General features: G+C 36.2%; 2 protein-coding genes across 3 annotated transcripts in view; both read right to left on the bottom strand.

Annotated features, from left to right (window-relative positions):
* erc2 (ELKS/RAB6-interacting/CAST family member 2) overlaps positions 1-13715 on the bottom strand; it is a 60602-nt gene extending 46887 nt beyond the window's left edge. For both annotated transcript variants that reach the window (XM_077203992.1, XM_077203991.1), the window contains exons 1-2: positions 13648-13715; positions 9509-10242 (exon numbers count right to left, since the gene is read on the bottom strand). In XM_077203992.1, the coding sequence (XP_077060107.1) occupies positions 9509-10162 (654 nt within the window). In that variant the 5' untranslated portion in view covers positions 10163-10242; positions 13648-13715. The remainder of the gene's footprint in view (positions 1-9508; positions 10243-13647) is intronic.
* LOC143711894 (uncharacterized) lies at positions 5052-8657 on the bottom strand. Its single transcript, XM_077204025.1, has 4 exons — positions 8508-8657; positions 7481-7569; positions 5884-5976; positions 5052-5774 (listed from the first exon to the last, which is right to left on the bottom strand). Exons 3-4 carry the CDS (start codon positions 5920-5922, stop codon positions 5457-5459), a joined length of 357 nt encoding a protein of 118 aa, XP_077060140.1. The 5' UTR covers positions 5923-5976; positions 7481-7569; positions 8508-8657; the 3' UTR covers positions 5052-5456.
* Positions 13716-15671: the final 1956 nt, after the last annotated feature.

Below are 15671 nucleotides of genomic sequence, written 5' to 3' on the forward strand. Positions count from 1 at the left end.
TGAAATGAAGGATATTGTGACATGTTTGTTCCTGGAAGAAAACTCAAGACTACAATTAAAGCATTTGCAGGGAGTTCAGAAACAGCTTACTGATATAGAGAATAACTCCCTGCACGTCCTGATTTTGCAGAGTTTTGCCGAACATATATTGTTGATCCTGGAACAACATTCCAGTCTGAAAATGTAAACATAACCATATCCTTACCCCTAAATCTAACCCTTACCATGTTATCCCTAAAATCAGAGGAAAATAATAGGTGAATAACACTAGAAGGTTGTAAACCTAACCTTGACATAAACTGTAAACTTGTCCCTCAAATCTGACTGGTTGATTGGAATGTTGTTCCAGGTTCAACAAAGATGCACAAGTGTTGCACATGTTGCACTTGTTGAAATCGGGTTCTGCGACTTTTTGCTTTTTATCTTTGTGTTTAAACAGCAACACTAAAGAACGTGGAAAATGTGAACAAAAGCATTATACAGAACTATGAAATAATCAGAACCTCTACTACTTAGCTACTTTTGCTTATTACATTTTTCTCTTCTGAAAAATACCCTAACCTCACATTTGACTCCTCTAGAGTTTCAAAAGAGATCTCAACAATGTCTCTCACGTTCAGATTTTAAAAAGATACCAGTCTGGACACCAGTCTAATTATTTTCTGTTTTTAAGAGTCTTCAATCGAACGTGAGAACTCTAATTAAGAGAGAATTAAATCTCCTGAGCAACGAGGGCAACCAGATAGATGTGCTCCAGGTCATTCGGGTTATTAGGAGAGCATTGTTCACTGCACTTTTCAAATAATCTATCTGACAGGACTTTTATTATACCACTATTAATTTGGCCCTGTGTGTAGGAACTGATCTGACCTGTTGATAATGAACTACCTCACAAGCTTCAGTTTCTAGCCACCTTCTTCAATACTACACTGTATTTTGCATCATCCCTTCTTTCTTCAGTTTTAATAAGAACCCATTTTCACCCCACGGCTGCTAATTTATGCATTTGTTTTAATTAAGATATTTGGAATTATAACATCTTTAGTCTTCATCTCAACAAATGTCCTTCACTTACAACCAGAATACTTGAACTGGAGGGTTTTTATCCAGAAAATGTGATAGTAATTTAAATTATTCTCAAGTCATTTGCAAGGAAATTATGTCCCCGCTAGGGTCATTGTTATGTATTCAAATAAACTTCTGCAGCCCAGAAACTGAATATTTAAGCAAATGGCATATTTCAGCATTTCATTTTTGTTAAAAATCCCTTTTACAAATCAGTCACATTGCAATGATACATTATGAGATATAGGAAGGAAAGTACTGTGCCCACTTAATGCAATTTATTTTATTTGCATGCATTATCTGTGTTGTTTTAGTGTACAATTCTCTAAAGGAATTATGCAAATCTGGTAAATGCGCCAAACAATTGTGCATAATGGAATTTGCAAGATCCAGATTACTGAACTGGCTCTTGAAAATGCAGAAAAGAGCATTCGGTTGCATGGTAAATCAGGAGATGACATTCCTTACCATTTGATGAATAACTGCCAAAATGTCTCTATTAAATAAACACACATTTTTAATTGCAGTAGGAAAATTTACTTTTGTGAATACAGTGCAATCTATAACAAGCCTATAAAAAGAGACATATTTGTGTTTAAATGAATGGCATTGACTTAATTTAAATACACGTGGCACCAGATTAAATTCAACTAAGGATGGTGAATAAAACAAAGCCGAAATTCCCTACATTTGTGGATTTGCCCACCAGGGCATAGTAATTAAATGTCACTACATTCCAATGTGAAATGCAATTCCATCAAATTAGTGAACTGGTAAAAGGCCTGAATGCTTTGCGAGACATGGTGTTTCCAATATACAGGATCCATATGTCATCCAAAATATGTGAGAAAATGCCATATGGTGCCTTAGAGGATGGGTGGATAGAGTAACGGAGAACAAGATGGATGGGAAGGACACAGGACGAGGAAGAGAGAGGAAGAAGCCCAGAGTGAGGATGTGTGACAGGAAAGGAGCCAAAGAGAGAGCTGGTTGACAGAGAGAGCGAGAATAATGAACAGCGGTAGAGGGAAATGGTGGCAGAGAAGACAAGGAATCAGATGGAGGGAAACAAAGTCTCTCAGACAAGCATTTGTCCTTGACATTCCTTCTTCTTCTGGCCTCGTGCAGCGTGCTGACGAAGTGTGATTTAACTAGGCCAATGCTCCACTCTCAGACAGAAACACAGATAGACAGGAAGTGGTGAGACTGTGAGAAAACAAATGCCTCCAGTCCTCAACTGTTGAATACATGAAACTTATCTTGAACCATCTGCCTTTTTTTGAAGGTTGTTAATCAAAAAGGAACGAGAGGTTGTGCTACACTGTGTATACAGTCAAACTAAACACTAAAGATCTGTACAGAATTAAGCACAAGTCCCTTTCAGGAAAGTCAGCTCACTTGGCGGCCATATTGGTAATACTCATGGAAGTGAAGTGTATGTTTACTGAAAAGACCGAAATCTCCAAAACTGGTTTTCAAGATTATGTTCCAATAAACAATAAATCAACTATATCAGAATCTGAGTTTCTTTCTACATTTTAAAGCCAGTTTAGCTAATGCCAATACAAAAGACAGCAAAAAGCAGGTGATGCCACTATCAGACACATGATTCACTCGTAAGGAGAAGCTTCCATTTCTACAGCCGCCATATTCAAGTGTTACAGATTAGAATTATCTGGCAGTAAAAATCATTTTCTCTATTGACAGACATTTAAAATCAACTGAGACTAAATAAATATTTTGTAGCTGCTTTTTCTTAAAGAATTTAATATTTTTATTCAGAAAAAAATGCATCTAATTGATCCAACATGACAGTAAAGACATTTACGATGTTACAAAAGATTTCGGTTTTAAATAAATGATGTTTTAAACTTTCTACTCATCAACGAATCCTGAAAAAACGGCATCACGGTTTCCACAAAAATATTAAGCAGCACAACTGTTTTCATTGATAATAATCAGAAATGTTTCCTGAGCAGCAAATCAACATATTCGAATGATTTCTGAAGGATCATGACACTGAAGACTGGAGTAATGATGCTGAAAATGCAGCTTTGCATAACAGGAATAAATTACAAAAAGTATTTTACAAATTATTCAAATAGAAAAATTCGTTATTTTAAATTGTAATAATATTACTATTTTTACTGTATTTTTGATCAAAGAAATGCAGCCTTGGTAAGCAGAAAAGACTTCTTTAAAAAACATAAAAAAATCTGACTGACCCCAAGCTTTAGAACAGTAGTGTAAATATATATATAAACATTTAATTATTTTTTAAGAGGGTTTACCAGTACCCGATTCTTTTTAGAGGGTCTTAAAAGAGTAAATTTTTTGTAATATAGCAACTTGGCTGAATAAAAATAGAATTCAACTGATGTGCGGTCACACATATATTCTACAATGGCTTTGAATGTGGCTCATCTACTTAAATTTTAGAGCCAGAACTGTCTAAAATGTGTTCCAGTATTTGTGGCTTTGGCCTGTCCATTGACAGACTGCCACATCCGATTAAATTATGAAATATTAATGATTATAAGAGCCTCTTTCCAGAAGTGCCACATAAAAGACATACAACCCAAAAAAGAAATCAGCTGTGAAGAGACTTAAAGAGCAGGAGAGTGGGTGGTGAAAGAAAAGAGTGAGAGTGTGATTACACAGTTGAATGAGACACAGAACGGAGGAGAAAGGAGCACAGCCCATAGATGACACCAAAACTGGAGGCAGATAGAGCAACCTTGGCAACACAAGAATTTTTTGGAATAGGTGTGTCCCTCAAGAAGGGAACTTTTACTGATAGCCAGCTAACAGACTCGTCTTAAAGGGAATCACCATGTCGTTTCAAACCTGTATGACCTTCTGTGTGCCGTGGAAAAGGAACTTTCAGTGTTCACAGTGCTTTTAAATTTTAAGAATACACATTTTCTGTTCTACATTTTGAGCATTTTGTGTTCCACAGATGAAAGTAACACGGATTTGACCAACATGAGGGTGAGTAAACCAATGCCAGTTTTCATTTTTGGGTTTAGAATTTTTTCTTTAAATGCAGTAAATACCGTTCAAAAGTTTGGGGTTGGTTTGATTTTGTAAATGTTTTTGAAAGAAGTCTCTTCTGCTCACCAAGGCTGCTCATTTATTTGATAAAAATACAGTAAAAACAGTACAATTTCATTAGAATTTTAATGTATTTTAAAAAACATGCAGAATTCATTCTAACATGCTGATCAAGAACCATTTCTTATCATTATCAATGTTGAAAATAGTTGTGCAGCTTAGTATTTTGTAATTTTTTTTCAGGATTCTCTGATGAATAAAAAGTTCAAAAGAACAAAATTTGACATAGAAATATTTTATAACCTCATAAATGTCTTTATTGTCATTTTTTGATCAATTGAATGTGTCCTTGCTGAATAAGGGGCCGTTCAAACAGAACATGTTTTTGCTTTTCCATTGTTTTTCTATGTAAACACTCACTAGACGGACGTGTATAACCGTTGCACTCGCGCCTTGTGTCTTTTTGCGCATGATACAGCGTTCTAAAAACGCAGCACTCAAATTAAAATCAATTTCCTTTCAGTTGGTTACGTACAACGTACGTAGACGTCTCCGTTCCCTCCTTCAGGAAATGAGGGTTACATACGTAACCAAGACATTCCCTTTCAGTCGTCACGTTCTACGTACATTGACTTACAGACGAATTGGCGCGATCCCAATTCGGCGGTACGTCAACGTACACTCAAAAAAATGATATGTTGGACTAACTTAACTTTTTTATGTCAACAGAATGCACATAACTGGGTTATGTTGGATTTAAGTAACATTATTTATTTCGGTAAACGTAAGTGAATTACTTAAGGTAAATGCAATGTTGTTTAGTTGAATCAACTTACCAGTCTTGGTTTTGTTTTAAACAATAAAGTTAATTAACTACAATTATCCTAAAATTAATTTTTTTAAATTCATCCAAAATAAATAATCCATTTTCATTCTGTTCCAGTTTTTTATTGAATCCATTCAATAACAATTCTGAAAACTTTCAACCAAAATTCCAACAAGAATAACTTGTACAAAATATGTAATCTCAAAAGACTAACTTTACTTTTCAAAATGTAAAGAATCTGCTTATTACAAGAAAATAAAAATAAATAAAAGCATGTTGTCTTTAAATTAAAGGATTTATAAAATATTCACATACATGTGTTATACTTGAAAAATAATAGCAGTCTTCTTTTGCCTCCTTTTAATTGCATAAAAACAAAACAAAAAAAACAACAGTATTATGTATGTACTTTATGCAACAGTATGCAACATTATGGAGAAAACAAACTCCATTACGCCTTCCTGGCTCTTGGTCCTGACATCAAGTTACTCCTGACATCAAGTTACAGCATTTACGAAAGGAGTTTATTTTTCAGGACCTGGACCTTGTTTGAAAGCTTGTGTGCATCTAGCTCCATAAAAATCTTTTGAAATACTTCAAAAGTGTACCTCAGGTCCTGTGGGTAAGCCAAGTTTAAAGTGTAAATTAGACCAAGCATCACAGAACAAGCATTAGCCACATTGTTCAGGTTTTCGAGTATTTGGACGCCTTCAATGATAATGCCGACATCTTCATAAGCGTCTGTAGCATCTGCCCCTTCATGTACGATGACATAAATGCCTAGGGTGGTGTTGCGCACTGAAGTTTGGGCTTCATCATGTTCAACATCCTAAAAAAGTAAAACACAAATAGAAATAATTAATAACAGATCTGGGGTGAAAGTGGGAGTTGGTTGTAAAGAAACATACAATAGTTTTTTTTTAAAGTAAATAACTTACCAAGTACTCCTTCACAAGGTTTGTGGGGTCTTCGTTCATGTAAACCGTAAGGGCTTTCAAGATGCATTCCCGTTTTTTTTCGATGGTGTCATTCTGAAAAAATTTGAAATGAGCATTAGTTAGCACTTTGCTTTTTAGACTTGTTACTGTACCTGAAACATTTTAAGTAGCATTATACAGATTATTCCACTGTGATGTTTTCATTCAAGTCAAGTTTGTCATTCTTGTGATTACATGAAGAAACAGAAAAACTGAGAAAGATTAAATCCAGAAGAGCTGCGTCAACATCTCCAAGACACCTGAAGAAACCTTCCTGCAAAGCTAACTGAAAAACTATGAGCAAGTGTACCTGGACAAAAGCAAAGGCTGGTCACACCAAGTATTGGTTTTATGTAGTTAATAGAAGTTAAGTAAATAAAATCTATTTATGGCATTATGTTTTAAAACAGTACAAAAATTACTGTAGCTTCGCAGGAAGGTTTCTTCAGGTGTCTTAGAGATGTTGACGCAGATCTTCTGGATTGAATCTTTCTCAGTGTTTCTGTTTCTTCATGTAATCATAGACAGACTTGATGATGATGAGATCCAATCTCTGTGTGGATCATATTGGCTATTGTCAGACTCCTTGTGCATATAAAGATGTCACTGGATTATTACAATTAATGGCAAAAAGAATGTTTGGAAATGTAAACCGACATTTTGTACAGACACACTGCAGTAAAAGATTTAAATACCTGGCTTAAAAACATTTTTTTGGGTTCTGTTTCTCTTGGCCTCAAAAACATACTCCACGGAGTCTACAACTTTAAAATTTTCCCTGTAATATTCTTTACGCTTAAATGCAGAGGCTAGTGGACCACCATGCTTTATTGCTGTGAGTAAAGGATTTGTTGTACTTAAAGATGTAACAAGGTCTTTGACTAGAAACTCATCATTGTCAATCCTGTGCTTTTGTAAGGTGTCTACAATAATTCTGTATGACAAAGGGAAAGAAGCATCACTCAGTAAATAATGCAAGTCCTCCAACAACTCATCGACAGCTGTGCCTGGGACATGATAGTGATTCTCAAGCTTCAACAGCAAGGAAGCAAATTTTAGCTCTACCAACTTTGGCAAGTTCTCTGGAACCTCTCCTGTATCAATACAATCGGAATCCTCCTCTAACGTAGATGTATTGATTTCTTCGTTTGAAAGAGTGTCATCAGATATTCCTCTTACTTCTTGTGTTTTCACTATTCCTTCCTTAAAATCAGTCAACGAACACTGACAATGTTTTCGCCTCTTATGTGAATTAGATGTGCTATACACATTTGATTTAAACAAGCAGTCCTTAAACATACAACTTACTGTCTCATGACTGCGCAAATGCTTATTTATGTGGAGAAAGTAATCATTTACTGAAGGAATGTCAGTAACACCACAAACATGACAATTTATCTTTGTACTTTCGCTAGAATTTTGCTTTTGAGGTTGCTGCTCACTACCATGTGATCTGCATAAGTGGGACCGCAGTGCATTCCAGGTTTTAAAAGTGCATGGACAGTAAGAATATGCGCATGGATATGCTTGTCTGCGGCCATAGTGTCCATGTACCAACCTGAAGTGTTTTAAAAGCTTTGATCTTGATGTGTGAGACGAGCCACAATCTCTGCACAGCCACATGTAGGACTCTAGAACTCCAAAACTCTGTGAGAAAAAACAAGATGTAAGTCACCAAAGAATAATAATGATATAAACAACACTGTGACACTTTATAATAACGTTCAGTTATAAGTGACTTAAAAGTTATTAGTTAATGATAAACTAATAATTTACAAAACATGTCTATATTCACATATGATTAATAAGTGCTGTGCTAACATTTTATGAATGTTTTGTTAAATTAGTTATAAGTCACTAATAAGGTTATTAGTTAATGATGAACTAATCATTTACAAAACATGACTACATTCATAAATGACTAATAAGTGGTATGCAATTTTTTTATATTTTTGTTAATTCAGATATAAGTAATTTATAAATTATTAGTTAATACAGGTTTATAAATTATTAATAAGTGGTATGCTATACAGTAAAAATCTGTATATCCATGATAAATAGTTTACACTTTAGATTAGGGCTAACCACCAAGCTTGTATTACTTAGCTAACATCAGATGCCATCTTATTCACATGTCAAATGTGTTTATAGCTGTTATTTGGGTCTTCCAAAGTTTGAGAGTTAACATTTGACATTAAATAAAAATGCTCAACACCATTATTTGAGACAGTTATTAAAACTGATAACATTACTAAAATGTGAAAGTGCTTTGCTTTATACAGTAACGTACACACAACAATCTCTGTTAACACATAAATGGAGAAACTCTTATTAACTAACAATTTAATAAGTTATTTGTGTCTTTGTGTGAGGAAATTCACATCAAAGTTAACAAGTATGCATATTATAAAAGATCGAAACACACGAATGTAACGTTATGCCTAACGTTAACTAACAAAAATGCGAAAACCAGACGAGGAACGCGGCAACTTCATTAAAATAGCCTAACATACAAAACACGATATCCGCGATAATCTACTGACAGCTTCTAGCTTATATAAATGCATAAAAGTAAAATACCTCACCTCTGTGTCCACAAAGACAAAACGTTGATTGTGAAATGTTGCATTTGACTGCACAAAATGGCGATGAGGGAATTTGAGTGAGCTGAAGGATCGTTGGATGTGCTTTCCATCTGCGCGTGTGCAAATACAGCTCCACCTGCTGACCAAAGTGCGGTACTGCAGAAGCAACATAACTGCATTTCATTCATTTAACACAAGTGAGCTGTGTAAATGGGAAATATCACTTTTTCTAATTTTGTCAACACAACTGTTTTAATTTTAATGCACAAACGTAAGAGCATTATTTAATTTAAACATAATTAGATTCTTAGGACCAACAACTACCAATTTTCATTTTTTTGAGTGTACGTATCCGTTCCCTCCTTCAGAGAACGAGGGTTACATACGTAACCGAGAGGTTCGTATTATAAAGAATGCATTTCGAGACCTTGCGTTTTTTCCCCATTCCACTGCCCGCATCTTGCGTTTTTGCTTTGCTTTTGTTCTGTGTAAACGAGCCCTAAGACTGTTTAAAAAAAACTACTGACCCCAAACATTTGAACAGTAGTGTACATCAAACTCTACTTGCTATGCTTATCAAAAGTATTGAGAAGACAATAAATTATCTATAAATGCCATAATATATTGTTTTTACATCTTAGCAAAATTCATTCTAAAAAATAAAGGTTCCAAAAAAGCTTTTTGTAGTACAACCTGACATAATTTGAGAACCTTTTTCAGTTCTATGGTTCTTTAGAAAGTTCTACATATTAGCGGTACAAAGAGAAAAAAACAGAAGGGCTTTTCCTCTGTCTATATGAACCAATATACTAATTTAAAAAACATACAATGTATGTAACATCAAGAACTTTTTCTCCAAATAACTACATACATCTCAAGAACCAAAGAAAATGGGCCGTAATAGGAAGAAGTCCTGCAAACAACCTCTGAAGAACCTTTATTTTAAAATGAGCAAGGGTATTTTAGACTCTATTCATGTCACGTAAGGCAACCATCCTTACCTGATTCTCCTCATGGGTCACCCGCATCTGTTCTTTGAGGATAGAAGTGCGCGCTGCCTCCTCTTTCCTCATTATACGTTCTTTCTTCAACTCGGGGCTCCAGAAGCTCTTGATGCTGTTGGCGGAGGAGCCCAGCTTGCTGTCCTTCAGGTCCAGCTCCCTCCGGAGGAGATCGTTTTCTCTCTGCATGTCCCGTAGCTGTGCCTGGAGCTCCAAAAGTTCCCCGCCCCCTCCCCTGACGGCCTGCCGCAGCAGAGCAGACGGCGTCCCCTGGTGATGGAGCATCGACAGCGAGCCCAGGTCACCGTAAGACAGCAGGTCGGCGTGAGGGATTCCTGCCGTGTGGATGTTAGGGGTGCTGCCCATAGCCGTGACCCGAGCGCCGTACATCGCTCGACTCGTGGCCCGACCCAGCGTCATGGTGCCTTTGGGGTAGGTAGCCGTGGATCCAACGGCTTCGTGGTCACTCAGGTACATTGGGCCAGACGTGGCGTAGGCAGCATTGAGGGACTGGATGTTCTCCATAGATAAGGTCTTGCCACCCGAGCTGCCGCTGTTAGCCCGACGGTGTCCCAACCGAGGAGAGCGGGGCAGCCGCGGGGAGCGAGCGGGGCTGCCCTCCATGTGGCCGACGGCCCGCGCACTGCCATACATCTCACAAGCTTCTGTAACACGGAGAGCCTGGCGTCCGTAAGAAAAGCCCCTTGTAGATTGACAAGGGTGTTTAGTGCATCCTAGAAAAGAGAACACACTTCAAAATGCAGTCGAAGACTTCAAAATCGCCAACTATTGTCTGGAACAAGACATTTATGGTCAGTGCATAGTTTAAACTGAGAAATCAGTTCAACGCATGTCAATCATTTCTATATGGATATAACACACGTTTCCCCCCACAGAACTTATGCTGATATCTAATTCAAGTCTATCACCAGAAATTACATTGGCATATGTAATGCATTTAATAAACTCTAAGCTGACTGGAGCTGAATAACAACACTATTGTCTTCTGTAGAGCTGTTTATAGCTGATTTGAAATCATTTCATAATTTATAAACTAAATCAACACGGAACTGACTTGAGCTGAATAATGACACTATTGTTTTTCACTATTGAACTGCTTGACAGCAGAATTTGAATTTGTCTCATATTTGAAGTGGTTTGCATCATCATTTCTGTTACTTTCCTGTTTATCACTGTGAAGCTTCCTTGAAACAATCTGTATTGTATAAGGTGACTTGACATGACAAATGCTGAAAGTAGTGAAAGTACAGTTAATTCATGTAATCTTAAAACCTTTTTCAATACTACTGGATAAAAATATTGCACAGACAAATATAGATATCTAGCCAATTAATATTTTAGAGCTCCTGTGCATATCTCTCTTTCATTCATAACACCCTAGAGTTAAGCAAAATCCAAAGATGTAAGTTCCTGAGAAACATTTTGTTCCTTTTCATTTTGAAGAAAACATAACTTCCTTCAATTCCGTTCAGGATAACGGCAGTGTCTATTATTCAGAAAGATGAGTCAAAATGAAAAGTGCCCTGCAGTTTTTCTCAGAGGTGGGGACCACTTGCTGCTCACTGGGATGACGCTGATGCTGTGGAGAGGGTTGCTATGGCAACAGTGACTGAGATGATGAAGGAGAGAGCACCTGTTTTCACTCGTTTGAAAAGTGAGGATGTGTGGGCTTTCATGGGCGTGTGAGGGAGTGAGAGTGAGAAATGTATATTTATGCTGAAACGAATCGAAGCCGGAATGCAGATGGCATGGTCATCTGTGCACTTCCATGCCAGAGAAAGGACATGTCCGGCCCTCATCTTTCCAGCCAGAGACCATATATAGCATGCCATACTGGACAAACGAACAAAAAAGGAAAAGACTGCACCCAAATGCCAAGATTTAAAATAAATTCTGCCACGATTGCTAGAAATTCACTGCAAAAATACAATGACAATATTTCCCATATTATTGGATTATATATTGGTGCCTGCATTTTTTACAACTTATAACTGTATTTTATACTTGAACTACCAAAATCGTCTTTTTACCTTAAATATTACTGATAACCATAATACAGGTGGTAAAACAGAAATCCACATGAGGAATCAGACTCCATTGTAAGTCTCCTGTCCATAAAACAACACCAACATGACACTAACATAATGCAGCATTAAATAATTAACAGAAAATGAAACACAAAACATCCTAATGTTAATTTACTGATAACAAATATGTGAAGTCCTGTACCGGACTATAATGGGCAACTTAACTCCTATGACGAGAAAAAACAGGTACGCTTAAGCATTCCATAGTTTTTATGGTTGTATCTTGTGACATCACGTCCTGTTTTTGGTTTGTTTGATGTCTTTGGTCCATGTTGTGTTCATATTTCATTAACCGGACCAGAGTTCGTTTGGAAGCGGACAGAGACTCATCTTTTCAGCATCTCGGTCCGCTTGTTTGGTGGCGTCAGGGTTCAGATGTCAGAGTTCACACTCATTCAAAGGAACTACACTAACAGCAATCTCACAAGGGTTTGTTTTAATAAAAATAAAGAAACATGCCAAGTGTGAACACACCCTAAGTCACTTTAGATAAATGTATCTGCCAACAGCATAATTTTGGTCTCTACGGACATAGGTAACAGAGACAGAGCTGGTTAATACCAGCAGAGAAGCTTAAACACTCCTGAATGAGAATTAAATGACAGAAAGAGCTTTTTTTTTTGGTCAGTAATATATAGAAGCCAGCTGCTCTCCAGCATAAATGGTTTAATCAAGGTGGTAGGGTACATATCATGAGCCACTCTCTCTCACACTTGAAACAGTGTGTTCATAGAGGCACAAAGGGCAAATTACCCAGACTTCAAAAACACGACATGTTAAAAGAGGAACTGGCCAAGCGATATTTGTTGTGTGGAGTACGGTTTAACCAAGACATTAATGTTCAGTGTATGGCTCGAACCCACAATTTAATTCAACTCCAGCCAAACATTTTTTTTTTTACCCTGGTAAAATAGGCCTATCTTGTTCACTAAACGTCTATCACCACAAATCGGAGCAGATCACTTGTTGGCAGATGTAATAAAAGAAAAGCAAATGCTGAAACTATTCCTCAAAAGTTCATTAATTTAACTTTAAAAACCTAATAAACATTTCCATCATCTTTTACTAGTGAATATCAATCTTTATCTTATATTTACTTGATTTAACAAAAAAATAAATAAACATTAAACACATGCATATTTTAAAGCCATGCATATTTAAAAATGTATTCACTATAGAAATTCCCATAACATTTTCAGAGATTTACAGGTATAAAACATGGTGATATTTTTCTCTTCTCAATTATATCTTAATAATAATAATACTAAATAAAATAATTTTTAAGCAATGCTGACTGTTCACACACTATTCACACCCGTCGCTTAGATGGCTGTAAGTCACATTGTGGAAAAAATATCCCATAAAATCCCTTGTTATCAAGGGTCGCCAGAGACACTATTCAAAAAACAATAAATTTTTGGATCTTTTAAAGATCAGACAGAAGCCGCATGTGAAAGCCCTCCCTCATCCTTCAGCCACTGGCTGCGCGGATAACATCTGCTTTCTGATTGGCTTTCAGGAATGTCAATCATTCCCCAAAAATCACTCCTAGAGGCTGACAAGTCATACAAGCCCATGTTTTTTCCTAAATGAGAAGATATCTTTGAGAAAACCACAGAGTGGAATATATATTTGAAGATGTAATACTAAATTGACATTTAAAAATGATAGGTGTAATCAACATTATTAAGCTTAATAACTGTCATTTCTAACATCGAAATTTTCTCATTTAGACCGCACACAGAGACATCCATAGAGAAAATATCAACCGTTTATTATGAAGACATACTAGCACTAATATACATTTTGATTTCGAGTATGTATGAATCCTAAAGGAAATGCATTTGAAACAGCATCGATCGACGCTTCATCACGTTCATACTACAGCGGATTTAAGCTCATTTTCCATCATTCAAAATGAATATAATTAGCTCAAATCGATAAATCCATTCTAATTTCGATCCTTTAATATAAATTCTCCCTAAACAGAGTGAATGAAAGCCAGTGTGTCGTTCAATCCCATTTCGTTACCTTTTCAGCGTCGTCGCCGCTCCATCACTGTGCGGGTCCCCCAGCATCAGCATCAGCGTCCCGTGTCCTGCATCCACTCCAGCATCAACATCCCGCGCTCTGATTGGACACACGTACACAAGCTCGGCCCCCGAACGCATAAATGAGCTTCAGATTTAAAGGGCCAGCGCATACAAGTGAGTGAGGAGAAGCGTCGACCACGAGGCGTTGTCATGCGTGTAGCCTATCTTGTATGGCACTGTATTATCACTTGAAAAGCTAAATTTTAAGTCAGTGTCGTCTATAAGTACTGTTAACACAAAATGTTAAAATAAGGTCATGCTATGATGACCAAAAGCACATAGAGGACAATCCTTCAAATTAACTTCAAAATGAGGAAAATCACAAGCAAATATACAATTATATATATATATATATATATATATATATATATTATCATTATCTGTATACAGTAGGCTATATTTATTTGTATATACAGTACATTTATTTGTGTATATACACATACACACAAATAATGTATTTATGTATCAACCACACACATGTGTAGATATATGTATGCAGATATATATTTTTTCTTCATATATATGAACATGTATATGATATTTTCTTATATATATATATATATATATATATATATATATATATATATATATATATATATATATGTATATATATATATATATATATATATATATATATATATATATATATATATATATATATATATATATATATATTCTTAAACCAATGAAAGGTGAAAAGTTAATTTAGTACTACTAACTGCTTTTCTCATTATGAATTCTGTGAAGGTCATATAGAAGAAGTTTGCATGAAGTTGACCGGTGAGCTATCCACTGTCTGCAGCCATGCCAATCATATGCAGCCAGTGTGGTCATGTGACCACTGCTGTAATTGGCTTTGATGCCTCCGGTGCTCTGTGATTGGCTGCCTGTCACACAGTTCCCCTCCAGCTCTGACTCCAGACGTGATGCTTAAGGTTGGAGACCGTCAGAGGTCTGTCTGTATTAAAGTAGAAGAGAACAGATACATTATAAGAAGATTGTGATCACATATGTATTGCTGTTGTTTAAGGAGTGCAAGATCATTTTGGGCTGTTAAATTTAGCCTGCAGGAAATATTATAATAATAAGACATTAAATCCATTTAATGTTCATAATGAATCAATTGTAAACATATTTTAGACAATCTCTTTAGGGTCCGTTGTCTTTTTTTTAGCAGTTTTAACTTGGTTTCTGCTTAAAATGAAAAGTTGATTTCAATGTGATATGTAAGTTTACAGCAAAATTAGACTTAATTAGCCTGTGCATGACTCAACCTTACCAACTAGTCCCTAGGTGGTGTGAATAATGTCTGATCACAGCGCTTTTACATGCTACAAGCCGTCCTGGCGCTGAGGGATTTTAGCAAATGTTGATGTTGAGCGTGTGTGACAGTGGGTGGACAAGAAAACACGTACACAGAACACAAACACACATCATCTGCGTCAAGTTCCATTAACAGAAGGCCGAGACCGGTTTTAGTTTATCACTTTATCTCAATGTTGAACAAATGTTCCATTGATCTTTGCATCGGCAAAGGCAAAGGCACAACTGTGATAAAGTACAGTATTTAATTGTACAAGAAAACTAAGAGAGGGTTGTCTTCCCACAACATCATTAGCTACTGTTCTCATCCTTTCTTTCACCGGGGACGCTGATTGCCAAACAAAATGAATTGTCGTCCTTGTTTGTGGCCTTTGGGGAAAGAATTTAATTATCAGAGCACAAAATATTATTATTATTATTATTATATTATATAGTATTATTTAGAGAGTGAGCGTTTGCTATTTTTGATTCCAGTCAAATTGCAGAGAGCCGCAAAGTTCATTTCAAAATGCAAAATTATTCCACATTTCATGTTACATTGCATAGCTCACATTGAGACGAATGGTCCTCTGATGACACCTAGAGGTCATGTCAAAAATGGCAGACAATCTTCAAACAGTGAATTTGCGTGGATTTTAT

The sequence above is a fragment of the Siphateles boraxobius genome, unplaced genomic scaffold (assembly GCF_051911475.1).
Source record: "Siphateles boraxobius isolate OS27281-9 unplaced genomic scaffold, OSU_SipBor_1 5, whole genome shotgun sequence".
Taxonomy (NCBI): domain Eukaryota; kingdom Metazoa; phylum Chordata; class Actinopteri; order Cypriniformes; family Leuciscidae; genus Siphateles; species Siphateles boraxobius.